Source organism: Micropterus salmoides, unplaced genomic scaffold, assembly GCF_014851395.1.
Source record: "Micropterus salmoides isolate LMB-PRFRI ecotype aquatic unplaced genomic scaffold, ASM1485139v1 Ms_hic_scaffold_6, whole genome shotgun sequence".
Lineage (NCBI taxonomy): Eukaryota > Metazoa > Chordata > Actinopteri > Centrarchiformes > Centrarchidae > Micropterus > Micropterus salmoides.
Window position 1 is genome coordinate 35,542,659 of NW_024044348.1, and position 20,853 is coordinate 35,563,511.

Below are 20,853 nucleotides of genomic sequence, written 5' to 3' on the forward strand. Positions count from 1 at the left end.
TGCCCACTCTGCTATGGCTATTTCTCTTTTCACTGACCCCCACTTGCCCCTTCATCGCTGATGAATGAGCAGCTACAAAAAGGGGCTTCCACAATATGGTTATTGTGTACACTGGACATTTAGATGAATGGGTGCATGATCCCCACTCACAAATTCATATGTCTGGCTTTTAGTGTCATCACAAAAAGATCACCCCTTTCTTCAGATTCCCATTTCTTTCACAGAGTACTATTTGTCGAATCGGTTATGAGTGAACCCGGCCATCACAAAGTACAGCCCCTTCAATATCACGCAACACTTCCTCACCTTCAGGGATAATTTGAGAATCACTTAACCTGAAAAAAGAATTAACAGTAATTTAGCTTCCCGTAATGCCGTGTGATGAATCTGGTGATTATTGCATTAGCTTTGAACAAAGGCAACGGAAATCAATGAGTCTTCCATTATGATAACTGATTTACATCATAACTTATATCATTACACTGGTGGGAGACCTGCTGATGGTGGCGTTCAGGGAGCAGGCCAGTGCTTACATGGCACAACAGGCCGCAAGGTCCAAGGGGTTACTTACACACTTGAGAACAAGTTGTCAAATCATAAACGGCAACGTCTTCACCTTAAATATGTATTTAGGATGTGTTCTCAAAGTAGTCGTATCACTTGATCTTCATCAGCAGATGGAGTTTGCTCAGATTGCGTGGAATTAAGATCTTCCAATTTCTCATTTTTTCCCTGAGCACATCATGTACTTCTCATCCACGTTGGCTTAAATACTCAGGTTAAAAGTTCATTCGTGACTTTGGAAACAGACAAGAAAACAATCTCAACGCAAGGTCAATTTAGAAGTTGTTCTGAAGCTTTTGATCATATCACATCATTTTCATAAGCAGAAATGTATGTTTTCATTCTGGTATGTTATTCAGTGTATCCAAGTATGTATCCACAAATGAGATGATGATTCTTTGTGGATTCTATTTGTACAGATTAGTATGACTACTGCAACCGCAAGAAGACGATAATACAGTGGTTCTACATTTTTTTAAAAAAGCATTAAGAGGATAATGCAGCAGCCTGTGTCTGGATTTGCCAAGTGACAAAAACCCTTTAGGATAAAGCTTTAAATAAACAGTGAGGGGAGCTACACGTCTGTTTTGTTTGTTGTCCTCTTTAAAGTGTGTTTAAAGATACATGACTGCTTGCGGGATCTCACTTGAGTGATTGTGTGGAATTTATGCTTTAAGGTAAACCCATTCCATGTGTGGAGACATGTACAAATGCAACTCTCATAATATTTATCTGACCACTGGGATTAGCTGTCATCTGCTGCCCCCCAGTGTTGAGCATTAAGAATGACACCACACAGCACCGTGGTGTGAGCTGGTGTTTGTTAACTTTTATTACTATGCTATACTATTTATACTGTTTGTATTAGCTTTGACCTTCAAATTCACAGTATATCTAGGCTTTTAAAGGTCATCTGGGCAGATTCCTTAAAGGACCTCTGTCTTGAAATATTTCACTGGTACAGAGCAAAATCTCTTTTTGACCACTCTGACTTGTTATCAAAATTAAGAATATCCCGAGAATAGAAAATGCAAGAATGAGTGAGCGAAAATTTCTACACAAAACACACACTGTAGGCAGATAGAAAAAAAGTTTATTTTGTTACCCTATCTATAGCTATAAGAAAGGCAGTGCTGGTATGAGAATGAACAAAAAATAACTGTAATTGTTGGAAATAGAAAACCTCTGTCAGCATAGAACTTAAACTTGGCTAGACCGTGATCAACTTAACATGTTGATTTAACACAAAGCAAATACAATGATATAACTAAATTATAATTGTAGTTTCAGAATGGCTTAGTGAACTTCAGAAAGAACAGACAGAGCTTTTTGTTGGTGTTAAAGTCAGTAGGGCAGCAACAAATTATTACAGTCAATGTGGATTAATAAAAATGTATTCATACATTACTCATTTAGTTTAAAAATGCCAAAATAATGAAAAGCCACTACCTGAGAGCCAAGTGACATTACATTGCTTATTTTTCTGAGCAATAGATAAAAAAAAAAACTTTAGTAGGAGTTACATTTAAAATGATATATAACTGATAACATCAAATGCTCTGCCATGTTTTGGTCTTTTTTTTTGATAACTTTTTTGTCAGTTTGATTACTATCAAACGAAAAAACTTGTCATTGATTTTTTTTTAACTGACAAATTGATCAAGTTACCGTATAACCCGTATGTGTGTTATGGGAGTGTCACAGCATTGTGTTGAATAGTTGACGTCACTCCACTACAGAATCGACTCTGTTCCTGTCCCTGATAGTTTGGCTTGAGCTGGTTAACACTGTTCTTGCGCTTATTGGCTCCAAAATATATTGTACTGTGTTAAAACATGTGGTTGAATGTGTTGAATGGTCACAGCATAATGAAAGCAGCAGACTGGTGTATCAAACTGCCTTTAGTAGTTACAGCAATAAACCATCTGTACCTGCATGTACAGCAGTTTAAGCACGTTGAAGAAATAGATACAAATTACAGAATGTATGTAATGTGGTGTTAAAACGTTCATCAGTGTGGTGTATTCTTGATACGTATAAAACACACACATGCATATGCGGTCGGTCACACACACACACACACACACACACACTTAATGTTTGTTTTGCTAACCCATTCCAATTTCTAGCTTAATCTTAGCCCCTCCCTCACCTCTCCCCCTCACTAAAACACCCCAGGAATTAGCCGGTAAGGCACCGCATCTGTGTAGCGTTTCCAGTCCTTGCCGTACTTGCTGCTGCAGCGGTGCTCATCGCGCACACAGCGGTGGACGAGCAGGATGGTTATGTAAACAATGTAGAAGTACGGGAGTATGTGGCCGAAGCCACAGGCGGCGCAGTATGCCAGTGAACCCATCAGGTCACCGGTGTAGTTGAAGTGTCGGGCCACTCCCCAGAAACCCGAGGTCAGGAGCTTACTGCGGTGGACGCCACCATCAGCGGAGCGGTACGAGCACTCAATGTATGTTGGCTTCCGGCCCCAGATGGAGCAGGAGCCCTCGGTGCGCCGAAACAAATCCTTCTGGTGGTTGGTGGAGCGGAAGATGTAATATCCAACAAGGCCGAGCAACAGTACGGCCAGGGCGTGGGCGTCTGAGAGCTGGACTGGATGGTACACTAGGTACAGACCCTAAAGAGTCAAAACACATTATTTATTTATTGTAGCTCCATATCTATTATTTGCCCATGCTAGAGTTATACATTCTATTCTTTTTTTAAATTTCTAAGGATAAGGATTTCATATTTACAGCCTAATTACTACAGTGTGTCTGTGTGTGTATATGCGTGGGTAAGCATGCATATGTTTGTTACCTGCAGTGTGTAGAGGTACGGCAGCCAGACACAGTCTCCCCAGCCCAGGTACCATCCAAAGTGGTCATGGCAGATATCAATGGTCTTCAGGTACCACGCTTCATTCCAGAAGAAATCCAACACATAAATGGCCTACAAGAAAACACAAACAATCCAATTTTCCAAAAACCTGACAATGGACTATGGACTTATTTTCTTTGGCAAATGCAAAGTGACTAAAACATGACAGCTATATTGTTTCGGCCTACTTATACAAAACTACTGAGCAAGATTTATATAAGACCAGCAACACCGTCTCTATCATGAGTATAAAAAAAGTTATCACACAGCAATGTGTCTGTCAGTACCGGATGCTTCAAATAAGTACAGCACATCCACTTTAATTATTACTTGGAGCCCAGACAGGGGCAGAAACTTACGAGTCTGCTTACTAATTCATCTGCACTGTTTGTGTTGACAAGACTTAACCTGATATCGGCAGACAGATTGCTAGCTAGCATTAGCTACCTGGCAGGTACAGCCTGAATGAAGTAGATTTCAAACATTGTTCAGTCGGCTTACAGTCTGACACCATGTAGAGAAAATATCTCCTCAACAAACACGACATTTTTTGACAGTACTATGTTAAGAAAATAGATAGACTAACTTCTCGGAGTTAACTTAAGAGGGAGTGAGCAAGCGGAGGTGCAGATCGAATATAGTGTAAATAAAAAAATAAGTGAATGGGAAGCACTGCAGTGTGGGGAATATTCTAGAGACTTATTAAGGCATCTTAGTTCTGATAGTGAGTTAGTTAAAATGGCCTTAATATCGTCGCATGAAAAACCAATCGCTGATCATCCCTTCCGATCCAATCGGCAATCGGAACAAGCCTACTGCAAATTTCAATATCCAAGCCAGAATGAGAAGTAAAGAAAACGCTCATCTAACTCATATAACAGTTTCTACTATCCCTATTTGTTTCCATTTTGCAGCACTTCTGCTTCCACAGGATCAGTACACAGCTTTGCCCAGTTCTTCCATAGATATTGGTTTAAAATCAATCCTTACTCTACCTTACCTGCAGTACGTTGACCAGGATCATGGAGTTGGTGACATGTCCGTACAGTTCCTGCTGCTTGGCCATGTAGGAGAGATTGATAAGAGTCCAGGCTACAATGCCGGGCCGGCCATTGAAGAATAGCTTGAAGTCAAACCACTTGCCGATGCGTGGGTTGAACTCGATGCCCATCATGTAGTTGTAGAAGATGTTCCCTGTGAACTTGCTGTAGTATCACAAAAAAAGGTGGAAGAAAACAAGTTGATACAGTTGTACACTAATGCGGAGTACACGACAAGTTTACATTTTAGATATTATAAGCACTGTGCAGATATGAAAAACTTTTCAGCTGTAGAAATCTGCTTAAACGACTTGTTATCCACTCAGTACTCACCAGTCTTCGGAGTTTGTGGGGAAAAAGTAGGCCTTTATGAAAGCAAAGGTGGCCACAGCATATCCCAGTATGTTAGCACACCACATCAGGGGGATCCAGTTGTCGAAGATGATGGTGGGAGAAAACCAGTGGAAATAGTGGGCATTGGCAAACCACAGAGCATGGGTGATCAACCAAGCCTGCAGCCCGTTGATCTCATACTTGTTAATCAGGCCTACAGCAGTGAATGGGGAGACAACACAGAGAGATAGTAGCTGCACACTGGTTTGATAATGAATGCCATATAAGTGTAAATAAGAATAAATCTTTTGTTACAAGTTGCTACTATTTGCTATCACTGTCTCCAAAAGCATCGAGTCAGATTGGTGTAATACCGGACCTCTCACTTGTGTACTGTGGACTGATGAGCGTGGAAATGAGTTTTAATTACCAGCAGGGGTCAGTGCTCCGTCCTGCACTCCACCAACATAGCCAGGAATAAACTTATGAGTGACATCAGGAACACACATGTACAGGAACCCCTAAGGCACAACACAACCTGTTTTAACTTGCTGACATTTGCCACGATGTTTGGCAAGCGCTGAAGACAATGGACGGGTTTCTGTGAGTCACACCTCCCAAACTCTTCCGCCTTACTCTTCTTTTTCTTACCTGGAAGGCCACCCAGATGGCATATATCGTGGCAGCTGACCAGGTGAAGGAGGGTGCCCGAGCCCAGATGGAGAGCAGCGTGGCCTCTCCTCTGCACAAATCAAACAGAGGCTGGCTGATGGAGCACTGGTACTGATCGCAGGCCATCACAAAGTAGAAGACAATGAAAGGGGCAAAGCAAAGGAGGCCAATCACGCTGATCAGGGAGAACCAGTCCACTTCCCTGAAAATGAATCAGATATACATACAGATAGGGATGAACGGTTACCGGTTTAATGATAAAACACAGTCAAATTCCTGACCTGACAAGTCTGTATTGCCGTTACAAATTTTAATTGTACTGCTCTTTTAAAAAAGTCACTGTAAACACTGTCCTGCATCAACCAAAGTTAGCAAAGGTTGACACAGGCGCAGCATGCAACGTGGGTTTGTGTTGAGTCAACTAAAACATAGCAGATGGCACTGACAGCGCTCGGGAGATTTTCCCAGCCTTTCTGAAGTGTGGTCATTTTATGTTTTTATAAGAGTGCTGAGCTAAGAAAATCACATCGTAGCGAATGCAGGGCAAGTTAACTTTTACCTCAGTGCACAATGTGGGGACTCCGGGGTAAAGGAACACGTCACGGTTTGTCCGTCTAACTCGCTAATAGCTTGTAAACTCAAGCTCTCAGCGTTACCCACTCTTAAAAAACACTAGATGTTGTTCTGCAGCTGTATGTGTCATGTCTCTGCTGACTCTATTTGCCCACTGCACATGATAACATGGTACATAGTTTAGTCACACAACCAACATTCAACTGAATTGTAAAAGTAAAAGTGATCTAACAGAAGGAACACAACAGACTCCAACAAGACTCCTCTGTATTCATGTCAATTGGGCTCATTGCAGTTACTGTCACTGTCTTCTTTAGACTCATTCGTATAAATGTAAACTGTGCATGGAGTCATTGCAGATTTGATATGGTTTTCATATCCAAGGTACTGGTTGTTATTTTTTTATTTTAATGTTTATGCAATATAAAACTGCTGCTAAAAGGCGAGAGCAGTCACCCTACCCGGATTCGAACGCGGGTCTACAGGGTAATAAACATACAATAAACAACACAACTTTGACCGCAGCGCCAAGGAGCCAGGCTCATTGGTATAGCGGTCCTGGTGCATTCTCAACAGTAGTGATGGTACTCTGTCACATTTTGTTAATTTAGAACTCAGTGAAATTATTTCAGTGTGTATATTAGGGCTGTGTGATATGACGATATGTGGATAGAAAAAATCTACACACCCCTGTTAAAATGCCAGGTTCTTATGATAAAATAATGAGACAAAGATATCATGTCAGAACTTTTTCCACCTTTAATGTGACCTAACAATTCAATTGAAAAACAAATTGAAATCTTTGAGGGGGAAAAATGAAAAATAAAAACCCTCAGATAACCTGGTTGCATAAGTGTGCACACCCTTAGACTCATACTTTGTTGAAGCACCTTTTGATTTTATTACAGCAGTCAGTCTTTTTGGTAGGAGTCTATTAGCTATTAGCATGGCACATCTTGACAATATTTGCCCACTCTTCTTTGCAAAAGAGCTTCAAATCTGTCAGATTGCGAGGATATCGCCTGTGCACAGCCCTCTTCAGATCACCCCACAGATGTTCAATTGGATTCAGGTCTGGGCTCTGGCTGGGCCGTTCCAAAACATTAATCTTCTTCTGGTGAAGCCATGCTTTTGTGGATTTGGATGTGTGCTTTGGGTCGTTGTCATGCTGAAAGGTGAACTTCCTCTTCATCTTTCTAACTGATGCCTGAAGGTTTTGTGCCAAAATTGCCTGGTATTTGGAACTGTTCATAATTCCCTCCACCCTGACTAAGGCCCCGGTTCCAGTTGAAGAAACAGCTGAACTTTATTTATGATTAATCAGAGTCACTTCAAATGATGGCAGGTGTGTAATGACTTCTAATTAACCTGAGTTTGAATGTGATTGGTTAATTCTGAACACAGCCGTATCCCCAGTTATAAGAGGGTGTGCAACCAGGTTATTTGAGGGTTTTTATTTTTCCCCTTGGGAAGATAAACAGATGCAGAAGTATGATGATCTGGCTACTAGTATGCCATAAACCCAAAGGACAAGCTGGTATTGGGTTGAGTCTTCTGAGTCTATAACTTAATTACATTAATTTGTTAACAAATACTGTATCAGAGCTTTATTTGCTGTCATCAAAAGTTAATTCCTTCAATCTAAATTTACTTTTTAACAAGTTTTTTTCCCCCTCTGTCTCAATTGTCAGTTCCAAGGCTGTGTAATAAGCTTGTGGTGGAACTTTTGGTGTATAAGTATATAAGATGACAAAATGGACTTTGACATAATATAAACTCACCATGCTCTCCCCCACTGTGCTGTCTGCTCCCTCTGTTCAGATGTCTTCCCATTGTGACTGTGCTGGGTTCGTCTCCGTGTTGCCTCCATGGCCACTGCACCGTTAATTTCTGATGAAGGATCAAGTTAAGATCAGTTCGCAGAAGCATGCTGTATTTTCTCCACGACAGCCGTTTTAATTAAGACAGTACAACATACAGTGGCATGCACCAAATGTACAAGCAATTGGCAATGGCACCAATGGAAAAAGAAACGCCATCTTCCTCTTAGTTTCACAAATTCACTGTGTCTTTGTGTGCTCCAAAGTTAAAGTGTCATGAAAGGTCAACACATAGTAGTTTAGTTCCACGTGCCAAACATTTCAAAACAGATCATGAGGTAATCGGAGGTATTAAAGTGCATGCCTTGAGTCTTGAGTGGAGGTGAGCTTGATAAAGCTAGCTTGTACAGCAGGATCTGGGTGTACACATGTATTCAACTAAAATAAAAAGTGTAGTTCTCTCTCTCTCATACACACACACACACGCGCGCGCACACACACAAACACACAAACACACAAACACACACACTCTCTCTTCTTGGGCAAAGGTACTGACAGCACGGCTGGCTTTCCAGTGATCACAGTACATCTAAAGTTCCACCAACAACAGAATTACAATGTAAGGTAACGTTATGATGTTTATGCGTTGGAATAAAGATGAAAGGACTCGCGTGCCTCTCTGTTACAGCACCTCCTGTTTAGCATGTTTCATCAGTTTGTCCGACAGCTGTGTGACGAGGAAAAGGAGCAACCCACCGTTGCATAACGTTAACAAAAATCAAAACACGTAAGGCTTTTTAAATAAATCTTTAGATTTCAGCACTTTCCGTGCGCACGCGCCTCTTTTTCTGATGCTAAATTAGCGTGAACTGCCTCGAATAACTGTGCCAACATGCTTTGTTGAACGGTGCATCTTCAAAAGCAGGTCATATGATGTAACAGACGTCATACCAGATTATAATCCCGTTACAGAGGCACAATCATACAGTAGCTCACTCACCCGTAGATAATTGTGCGGTCAGACAGAGATGGAGGCAGGCAGCTCGTCTCTCCTTTCTTCCTGGCCCAGGTGCTGTTATCCGCTGGAGACCTCACAGTAGCGCCACAGACTCCGCCCATGTCGCCACTACGTATTAAAATGTAACCAATGACATCCATGCGAGTGCGGGCCTGGGACGGGAACTGGCCTCTGATTGGGCAATACTAACTGGAGCCACCAGCACCTGATAAAGTCGCCCGTGGTTGAATGGTGTAGTCTGAGTAAACAGGGAACTGGCAGTGTTATGAAACTCCTGTCGTTATTATCTCCTTTGCTGTCCAAGCACTGGCCTTTGGCACCCTAGCTTTTTATAACAGGTTGTTACATCACGATGAAACAATGATAATTTTGTAAAGACACTAATAGCCCACTTTTTCTTAGACAATTAAATTGAATTCTAATGCTTTAAAAAGCTGAGCAATGAAATTCCCTGGCCAGAAATCAACTACATGTATTGGTGTGTCTTATTTCTACAACATACATCTCTGAAATTAGTAGTATGCCATTTTAATAGCAAAACCAAACACCCTTTAATACTAAGAACCTAGCTGATAAAAATAATAATTTAATTTCAGACTAAAAATAGCGTGTGGGTATTACATGCACAACCAGTACTGAGTAGTAGTTAAACAATTGTTTCTGTGCAAGCAACTAAAAATCAGTGGATCTAATCTCCAATACATTCACATAAATGCATGTTTCTGTCAATTACCATCTCATCAAGTACAGTTATGATCCAGAACCCTAAAGTACCTTTAACCTGACCAGAGAGCACAAAAAAAAGATGTGGCCCTTGTGAACAGACTGTTGCATATTGTTCTAGTGGAGGATGAGAACTGTCTCCTGTGAAACCTTAATGGAATGAAAGACATCACAGTACTCTATACCGTGTTGTCACAGGTGGATGCAGTAGTGGGCAGTTACATTCTTGACATTCATTGTTTCTGCCAAATTGAATGCTGTAGTCATTGATACAACTTGGGGGGAAGAAGGTTCTTGGATCTGTAGTAAAATCTGAAGCCTTTGTGATATAAGGGTTCCTGTGTTTCTAGGTGCATGTACATAAATTAACCCCTAGAGGGTAGCACTCAGCTGTGAAATACAAAGGCAATGGATTAAAATGTAATGTTTTAGTTGCTGTACAGGTTGAGTGGACAAAAGTCATTAAATACATTAAGTACAAGTCCATACCATCACCGCCACCTGCCCAACATTTGATAGAATGATAATATCATATACCTAACACATAAGCCAGAGTTGTACACAGATACAGATCATACCAAACTGTAAATACCAACTAGCAGTGGGACCATGTATCAATGAGCAAATGACAATGGACAAGTTAGCAGCATGATAGCCAGTAACAACAATAAAAACAGAATTAGTGGATTAGTGTGTTCTGTAGATTAACTGTGTTCATGTCTGACTTTTCAAAAGCCAGTCCTTGAGATGTGTGAAGGTACGCTAGGTGGCACAGTTTCTTATTGCAGATGGTAGGGTTACTCACATTTGCAAAGCTATTACCAAAAAGCATGATTGGCTAAAGGAGCTGGGCCTTTGAGGTTACACAGTAACCCTCTCAGAGCAAAACTTATAGATCCGTTGTTTTATTTTTACTGCTTAATGAAAGTATTAAGAAGTGAAGGTGCTTTGTCTTTTAGGATCTTAAACATCGGATGCTGGTGGAGGAACTTGTGTCACTTGTGTATTTTATCAGATTTTCCCTACTAAAGATATCATATTTGCTAAGAATGTTGCACTGTTGAACCCTCCTTGAGTCCAGCTTGTCATCATTGCATTCATTTATACTTTAGCTCTGTTGCTGTAGTTGTATCTGAAAATTGCCAAAAACAAGCAGCAGGCAAGAGAAAAAATACTTATAGAGGAGAAGAGATCTGTTTATTTTCATTTCAACTTTTGGAATGGGTTGAAATGTGAACAGTTGATTTTGGGGTATTTCCTCTGCACTACTAGCTATAATATTGGGAGTGGGGATAAATTCCTGTCTCATTACTTGTGGCTTTTTGCGCCAAGTTAGGCAGTCGACCATTGCATTGTTCATCTAATGAGCGCCAAACACACTCATTCTGAAATTCAAGACAAACAGTATATTTCAGTAATGTTAAGGGGACATACTAATTTCTTTTATGGAAGAAAGAAAAAAGGAACTTAGCCTTGATTTGGTTCTTCTCCAGATCTACTGGTTCCCTGCAGAAGAGCTCCTCCCCAGCCTCCTTTAACATCATTCCATCCTTTTCTTTTTGTCTTTCTATTACTGGTGTTTCAAACATGTCTCTTTCCTATGTCCCTCTGCGATTCCCCCTGTTTTTGTTTTCTACCAGTTTTCTCTGTCTGTGTCTCCACAATCCGTATTCTGTTTCTCTCTTTCCAGTCCTCTCTTCTATACTCTTTGATCAGATGCCTTCTATGCTGTATCCAGACAGTATGATGTATCTGGGCCAAGCAAAAGACATCACTTCTTCACTGTGTGTCTGAGACAAAGGAGATGTTTTGTGCTGTTTGTATGTTTTTCTACTTTATGAAATATGTGGTAAAAATGCAGCAGCCTGCTCTCAAGGACCTCATTTATTGAACACTTTTGGTAACCTGTTTGACATTTTGGGATTCCTATAGATGTTTACATTACATCTTTACTCCTTATGAACCACAGCACAGTACAAAGTCATTGTATAGTATATAAAATACACTACACTGTATTTACCCTTTTGTTGCCATTTTGTAAGTGTCTGGATTCCCTATGCTTTATACTAAGGCCCTGGAACTGGCTAATCTGCAGTTGTTATTTAATATATTACTCATGGGCTTTACCTGCTATGACATGTCAAAATGTCTGCAATAAAAAAAGTATTTTCTGTGAGTGAATGCTGTGTGCACTTGTGAAATTAGTGCTTTAGGTTTAGTGAATTACTTCAAGGATGTATGGATGAAGTGAAATGTGCAAAAATCTGTATTACACTGTAATGTAGTTATAAATTTGAACAATAGAAGAAAATCAGGAAAAACCCTACTTTCCCCCCTTGGGTATAGACCAAAGTCTACTTTCTGGAATTTGCAGATTCCAATGAAGAAAGTGTAAATATGCATTTCAAGTGTGGATGCTGATCAGAACACAAACTAGTGAATGGAATATTATCGAGCTAATGTGGCACATTCTTTCTGCAATGAAATTTCCATGTACATACGACTGTTTTTTGTGATAGGTGTGACTCTTTTTCCAGTACGGTTCATGGGTTATTCAACAAACTGAATACATTTACAAAAGAATATGACGATTATAACCAAGTGCAAGGAGGAAGGTCTGTGCTCAGTGTGTCATCAATATAAAAAGAGCTGTCAGTGTTGTCAGTGGTGTGGTGGGTGGGTTGGGGGGGGGGGCATGTTGCCTGACAAATCTTACCCTAATCAGCTCCCGTGGGACAGTGCATGTGTGTCTGTGTGCACAGTAGTGTTAGTGCACATGCTATATTCTGAATTTCTGAATATTATGTATATATGTGCTACTAGGATTGGGCTTATTGGTGTCCCTTTGTTGATGTTTGAGTGTCTTATGAATATGAGGACCCATGCTGTATCACAGACGCAGTGCAACATGGCTTTTAAATAATTTACTTTAAATGAAAGTGAAAATTTAATGAGAGCAGATCCTCTCTTCTGTTTGTCCTCCTGATCTTAACGTCCCCTCCTCCCCCTCACATGCTTACTTAGCCTCACCGTCAGCATCAAGATTCAAGAAAATTCAAGAATCTTTACAATCTTTTCTTCTTTTCTTTTTTGTCCATCCATCCATCCATTAGCTCAACCACTTCTCCTTCAGCGGTATTTCCACTGAACAGGTTGTCAGTCAGTCACAGGGCTAAAAGAAAACCATTCACTCTCACATTCACACCTACAGGCAACCAAGAGTCACCAACTAGTCATTTTATTTCACACCTTTGTAAAAGTGTTTAGCAGCTTTCAGATTGCAATTAATCCCTTGGTGGATGTTCCGGGCTACTTCATAGGTGTTGTGATGTTGCTGTTGTTCTTCCTTTCCACAGGTTCTCTGCTACCTTACCGCTGACGTTTTCTCTGAAAAATATACATTATCAGTCATTCAATAACCCCCCTTCACCCCCGTCATTGGACTCATCATTATACAGTATAAGTTGAAGCCTGCTTAGGGTTATGTAAAAATACAAAACATTGTTCATTGTTTTCTTCAAATTTGTGGTCATAGTTTTGGATGAATAATCACGGTTATTTGTGACTCCTGTAATGGATAAAGCAAATACAGAGAGCTGATGGATTCAAGGATATGTTACCCAATTCTACATGTATGGGATTTTATGTTATTTTATTGTTGAAACCTTGTGTTGCTGCTATTCTTGGCCAGGTCTCCCTTATAAAAGACATCTATGATCTCAATGGGACAAAGCTGGTTAAATAATAAAATAAATGTCTTTATTTCATAAAACAACATGTATGTATTATGACCAGAAAAGACTTCAGAACATTCAATGAAATCACATAGTCACCTAATCTTCAGCAACCTCAGGACATATCAGTAGACCAAAATGAGGCAACCTTTTTATTAGACAAAAATACATATTCATAGTAATTTTATATAACACAACACAGGTCACCTGTTGTACTGGATGTTATAAAATATGTGTTCTGCAGAATATAAAACAAACTGAAGGTGTGTGCGGCCATGTTGGCAGGATGTTATGACACAAAAACAGAGACCACCTCATGGAACCTTTAGACAGCAGCCCAGATGGGCATCATGATGAGTCATTTCGCAATGATTTATTTCAACACCAAGGACCTTTAGTCACAGTTTGCGAACGAGGGTGTCATATTAGCAAAGGTGCTCTTGTTTTTAGAGCACCAATGCTACACAGTAAGTTGGATTTGTGTTTGGTTTCAGAAAAGAGGACAAGGCGCATGTCTGACAGATTAATAGTTTTATTGGAAAATGGGATTTGTCCTTTTTTTTGTTACCGATTAACAGAAACCTGGATAACTTCATTGGGAGTGCACCATGTTTTTCTGTCTTCAGCATGTCCTAGGTGCCATTAATGCAGCTACACCTTCACATAGTTTAAAGAAATTTGTGGCACAATAAAGTGCATTTACAGTGTGCTGTATTTTGCTTTAATGTGAAGGGGAAGGTCAAAAGTTTAAGGAGAACCACATGTAACAATTGCCCCTGTCCAAAACCTGACCTAGACGCGATGCTGTGTTCATTTCCTGGTTTGAGAATTAATAAAAGCACTGTAACCCCATGAGAAACCACCCTGAGTTGTCCATGTTACATTTAGTGTCATGAATCTACTGTATGCATAGCCAGTTTATGTGCCTACAGGGTACTCTCATGAGGAGAATTACACCAAGACAATAACTGAACCAACACACTGTTTTTACAGAAGATGCCTGAGGCCTCAACGGAAACAAGTACACAGAAAAATATACAGTGCATTGTGGCAAAAGTCAATTAAATTAAAGTCTGTGAGACATTTTCTTTTCCTTCTCCCCTACAACAACAGGGTGATAATTGGCATCAAGATGTGCGGGACACAAATGGGTATATTTTGATACAGATGTGAGCATGTAGACTAATGTTACATCAATTTCCTGTTTCATGGCAAGCCACTGATCTTCAGCGCTAATACACCCTTTTGACAAAACCTCACAAACAGTACTTCATCAAATTTTAAGTAGATCAGATTAATTCTCTAGGAGGAGTTTGTTAAAAATTTGGAACGCATGATTAGCCAAAAAAAACATTAAATTCAAAATGTCTGACTTCCTGTTGGGTTTATGATATGGCTCCAAGAGGCTTTTTTGTGTGTCCTGGGGTGATACACTCTATGTGCCACAAAACTTCTTGCATCTAGTAAAATGTTGTGCGGGGGCAGCATGGTTAAAGGGTCACTTACTGTTGCCAGTACGTGGCGCTATGACTTTGAGGCTTTTTTGTAGGTCTGAATATGATACATCTCGCACAATTTTTTTACATTTCTTTGAAACGTGGCCCGGGGGCAGCTCTTTAGGGGGCACTAGCGACCCATTTTGCCATGCCCATGTACAAAAACATATGACACGTACATTTTTGCAGCGTTTGAAATTTGTGCATTTGAGTTGTGGAACATGTTTAGGTCGCAAAAAAATTGCTTCATTTGCAGAAAGAAGGAAGAAAGAATTCCTTCATTTTCTATAGGGTCCTCGCATGTTTCATGCTCGGGCCCCAACAAGAATTGTTCCAATGAAGCACAGGTGATTTTCAGTCAATCCAACTTATCAAACCAATGTAGTCATTAATTACTTGAAATGACACACAAATGCCAGCAGAGGAAGTAAACCAGGTTATGAGGCGTGGTAGTAGAAGTATGTAAACAAAACCAAAAGCCAAACAAAACAACGTGCAGGCGAGAGAGAGAAATCCAAACTGATCACTTAGGCTTATATAACCCAAGGGGCACTGAGTCCATAGTGCTCCACACCTGTTGTAATTAGAACCCTTGAATATCTTAAAGACAGCACAGGTGAAGCATACACACACCACGGCAACACACACACACTGGCCATGACCCCCCAATAAAGACAGGGCCTTAGTGGCATACTTTACAACATACACAAAGTTGGAATAAAAGAAATATACCCCACTCATCCTCAGAAACCCAAGGGGATAGCAAGAGCCAGGTCAAAGCAAGGCACTACGAAATGTACGGTAATGCCAGGGACCAACATAGTGGCAACATGTTGGCTACAAATATTGCAAATTGCAAGAAAGTTGGCCTAGACGGGAGGCACGCTGAAATTGCTCTAGATGGCAGCTGTTTTCAGAGAAAGCTACAAAAATCCACTGGACGCTACCTGCTCAGCACCAAACAGGAGACAGACACAGTTAGGAAACAGCTGATGAACATAGTGGAGCATCTAGCAGCTAAAGAGCCAGAGGAGTTGTTAGAGACCAAAAACAGAACTTAAGGAGAGTGAATAAATACATTTGCTAGTGTTGTAGTCAAGACCGCCGAGACCAAGTCAAGACCAAGACCAGAGTTTATCGAGACTGAGACAAGACCAAGACTTTTAGGGGCTGATACCAAGTCGAGATCAAGACCGAGGGAGGGCGAGACCGGGTCAAGACCAAGACCAGTACCCACATTACACGACACACAATGTGGAACGAGATCATAGGTGCTTCTCAAATTGATCTGAAAGATCCACATACCTATTAAAACACCCACATACAAACACTAAGAGCTGAAATCAACGTAAGCATCTTTATTCAACACTCCTTTTCCATGTTTACCATCGTGGTTAGGAGTGACAGTCGTTAACGGTTATTGGTTGCATTTGAAACAAAAAGTTTTCCATCCAATCAAAGTTTGGATGTTAACAAATCAGACAATGCAAAACAATTTATTGATATTCCCAAAGTTATGGTCTTGACTGGTCTTGAAATAAAATCCCGAGTCCTCAATGTCCAAGACCGAGACAAGACCGAGCACGAATGCGGTCGAGTCCGAGACAAGACCAAGACCATCAAAAAGTGACCAGTCTTGGTCTTAAGACCACTTTTTGATGGTGGTCTCGAGTCCTGCAACACAAACATTTGCCACATTTGTCATATCAACTTGAAAGGCGATGATATGTCAGTGTTTGCAGTCACCCAAATGACCCTCCCAAAAAACCCAGCACTGGGTTGCAACAGCTATGTGTAAGTTTTCTCCTTAGAGAAGGGCGTAAAGTCGACGCTGGTTTCTGGCTGCACCGTAGCACATCGCAGTAAGCTAGATCGATATTGAAATATCATAACAATAAGTTAGGTCTCTGCTGGATGACTGTGGTGCAAAATTGCATGCTGATAATGAAAAATGATGCTGTATGGCCGAAAAACAACTTGTTTTCCCTTTTGTGAGTATAACTCTGTGACATTTTATGTTTTACACATATTGTAGTTAGAGTTATGTTGTAACTTATCTATGTGGTGCATCCTGTTTTACTTTAGTAACTGCTTAACCACCGTGGTGTTTGACAACGTCAGATACATTTTTTTTATTTAATTAGGAATATCAAGCGTATACATTTATGTATCCTCCCTCTCTGTAAAGTGTGCAAACATGATCATCAAATGTTTGCATACATCTGTGCAGGAGTGTTCGTGCAGGAGCAGATCATGCCTCTGTATGCCAGCGTGTGCGTTGTCCTCTCAGACTGTTGTGTGTCTTTCTGCAAGCATATTGTAAGTGCTTCTGTTTCTATGCACAACTGTGTGTGCATCTCTGCGAGTTGTGACGTACGTGCGTGTGTTTAGTCTGTGAGATGCGTCAGTAACTGGGGCAGAACTGATTGTTGCTGATGGCTGTAGGCAAGCGCAGACCTACATTCTGCTCTGCCACACAGAGGAGGAGGAGGGGTGCAGTAGGGTAATAAAAATTGGGGTCTCTGCTGTACTCCTCTCCCTCCTGTATCTCTTCTATGGCAACCTTCCACACTCCTTTTCTTGGCATTTCCAATCTCTGCTTCCTACTCTCTCCTATAACCTGTTGAAAACAGACACCCTTTTCCAAGAAAAACATCTAAAATAACACACCCAAAATGAATCAGGAATAATTCCTCAACCATTAGGCCTAGATGCATAATTCTGGTCTCCTTTGAAAGGTCGGAATCTAAGGAATATAAATCCATTGTACATTAACATATTTATTTTATCATTACAGTCTACATGGAAATGTAATACAGAAAAAATATGATATTTTCATCCTCGCCTGGTAAAAAAAAGTTATATTTTAATGCAATAAACCATCAAAACCATCAAGCTTATAATGCAACTGAAAATCATTTAATACACCTATAATGCCATTCTAACTGTAAATTACATGAAAATAAACTAAAATACACCAGTTATCATACAATATTTTCAAAATATACCAGGCGAATGTCCATATTTTGGCAATATTTACTGTTGTAAATGTTGACGCTCTTTCTGTCCATACAACCGAGTTCCAAGTAACAAAACATTAAAATATTGATAAAAACAGTGACTATTAATCAACATTCCTGTCACCAAAAGCACACCCATGCTTTACAGGCCTGTAGATTGGAACGGAACATCAATTGATCCGTCTTGAGCAGACCTTTCATTTGATACTCTGCATGTCTATGTATCTCCAACGGGTCGGCCAGAAAATGGACAAAAAGGCCGTGTGTATTAAAGCGGCACTTTTCATACTCTGCAGAAAAAGAAGAGAAATGGCAGGCAGCTCACGGGTATTGTGCAATAATCAAGATGACGCCCACTGGGACTCGGAGCGACAAAATAGGCGGATTATTGGACTTAAAACGGCGAACATAAAAAAATTTAATCAGAGGTTTCGCCCTGAGCCCCGTTGCCCTCGGTACCAGGGGGCGTCTGTTTTCAACAAGATAACCTCCCTGCATCTCTTCATTTTGTCTGGTCGGACACTAGATAGACACAGGGACTTACTCAGCATGCAGAGAGGAAGTGACTCTGGGAATGAGGGAAAGGCATGACCAAAAGAGAAGAAGGGAGGGAGAAAGTAAGATGAGATAAAATGAGTGACATCAGTGGGGGGTAAAGAGAGAAAATATTACACCCGTCTCAGAAAAGATCCAGTATCCCAGCATTATGGAGAAAGACAGGAGTGCTCCAACTGCAGATCTCCAACACGTGTCAGTACAAAGAGATGGGTACACACTGCAGTAAAGTGTATTTTATTTAATTCATCAAGTTCAGTATTCTATTCTCAGTATTTCTAAAATACTGGCTAAACCTAACCAAACCTTAACTGGACAACTAATGCTGTCCAGTCGACAGGGCGTCACATCAGAAAACACTTACTGTGAGGAGGGCAGTTACAAACAACATATTTATATCATAATTTGGAGAACTTGTTTGTTTCAGCCAGACCACAAAATCAGCACTTGTTACAGCACTCCTCCGCCAATCAAGATATTCGCTGTGGCTGCTACCTATCTCTGATAGAGTGTGAAGGTGAAGGTGAAGGTCGGACATGTAACAACCTTCTCCACCTCCTGACCAGGCTACATAAAGCGCTGGATGTAAATTATGAGGTGCGGTTCCTGTGATACTGAGCTATGAATAGAATCACCAGCCATTTCGTTTTATTCGCAAGAAGCAAGAATAGTTGAATCAACGTCTCTCTGATAAAATCAACACAGACGTTGTTTGAGAATTTTGAGAATGCACTGGGTTCCTGTTGTGTCCACCTCCTCTATTTTCCATGTCAGATTGATCACTTTTATTTATTTGTTCTCTATATTTGCATTATTCAGTTGTGATACCAAAATCGTAATTAGTCAAAGTCACTTACAAAACTGTGAACTACAACTAGGGGGTGTTCACTGAAATAGTCTTATCTTCCATATCTTCATCTACGGCTGCTTAGACCCCGTCTAAGGATTTACATAGTCGAATACACATTTACGGCTAAATCGACTCGCCAACAACTGCATGCACGTCACGGCTCCATGCGGGTCTACTCCAAGTTGCCTACTGTTTAAAAACGATATAAAATTCTTTGTGAGGTTCATCAATGGTGATAAACGATTCAAACGTCCCACAGAGTTCACGCACAACTCTGCACGACACCAGCGCTGATGTTGCTCTGTCTCTCTCCCTCTTCTACCCTGTACACACACACAGCCACGCTCCGCCACACAAGCACACTGACGCCCCCTACCTTTAGGGTTAGGGTTATAATTTTATATTTATTTACGCACTTTTATTAAAGCATATAAAATCTTGTTTCTCTTTGTTATCTCTGTTAAAACAAACACTTCCTCTTTGGCCAAAGCAAAACAGAAAGTTAGCCCTCTGTGAAAGAACATCACGGCTGATGATAAATCAGCAACTCACCCGATGACACCAACATAAGTTCACATACTGCTGGAAACTGTTGTCTTGAGAACTGCTCACATCTGCTTTCAGTAGACAACATCAGATGCTCAAGTTCTGCTGCTTCCCCTCAAAAGAAAAACCTAGTCATCAGAATTTATGGTCAGCTGACATCTGACCTCACCCAGGGACTTTGGTCTGTGTGTGTGTGTGTGTGTGTGTGTGTGTGTGTGTGTGTGTGTGTGTGTGTGAGTCCAACACAAGACAGAGCTAGGGCCTGCTTTCACTCCAAAATATACTGAGTTATGAAACAATTTTAAATAAATATGTAGAAAGTACAGAAATATATAAACTAAACAAAAACTACATCTTAGTTATTGCTTTTTTCCAATGCTCAGTGGTTTGTTTACATCAGCAATGTTTAAACAAACTAAAATAAACGAAAACAGAGCTAGATATTTAATTGCTACAGTCCACATTTTAAATACATACAGTATGTTTATATATATTTAATGTAAGTGTCCGCAAAAACATAAGTGAGGTAAGGGGGGGAAAATTGACTTAATGAAATGACTTAAATTACCCACCACGCTAAATATTTATCACATACATGAGGATGAGGATAATATGGGTAAAGGCAACTGAATTTGGGGTGGGTTTTAAAGCCAGTACAACCACTCAACATTTTAAGTAATTTCTACACTCTTCTAAATGATATAAAGCAACCGCAGTGATGGCTCAAAATGACAGCAAGAGGTAGGCTGAATGTGACTCAGCCTCTTTTATTAGATTCTCTCTCTTGAAACCAAAACATTCTCAGTTTAAACAGGACTGCTTCCTACACTGGCTCCATATAGGCTTACTGCTGTCATATGTGACTCAACATCTGAATTATCTTTTATGCTAACTCCTTCTGGGGCATGTAAAAATGCCATTTTATAACCCACTGACTAATCTTCTGAGCAATTCAAAATACAATAAATATTACGGAACTGTGAAAAATGCTTCCTTTTTTATTACAAAGGTTCCAGTTTCTCTGCTCACTGCAGAGGA

The 20,853-nt window shown here is 40.4% G+C and overlaps 1 protein-coding gene across 1 annotated transcript; it reads right to left on the minus strand.

The window, feature by feature from the left end:
- Positions 1-1,637: 1,637 nt before the first annotated feature.
- dhcr7 (7-dehydrocholesterol reductase) lies at positions 1,638-9,009 on the minus strand. Its single transcript, XM_038701233.1, has 8 exons — positions 8,874-9,009; positions 7,835-7,943; positions 5,460-5,682; positions 5,239-5,329; positions 4,809-5,022; positions 4,436-4,640; positions 3,376-3,507; positions 1,638-3,193 (listed from the first exon to the last, which is right to left on the minus strand). Exons 2-8 carry the CDS (start codon positions 7,921-7,923, stop codon positions 2,729-2,731), a joined length of 1,419 nt encoding a protein of 472 aa, XP_038557161.1. The 5' UTR covers positions 7,924-7,943; positions 8,874-9,009; the 3' UTR covers positions 1,638-2,728.
- Between the last annotated feature and the right edge of the window lie 11,844 nt (positions 9,010-20,853).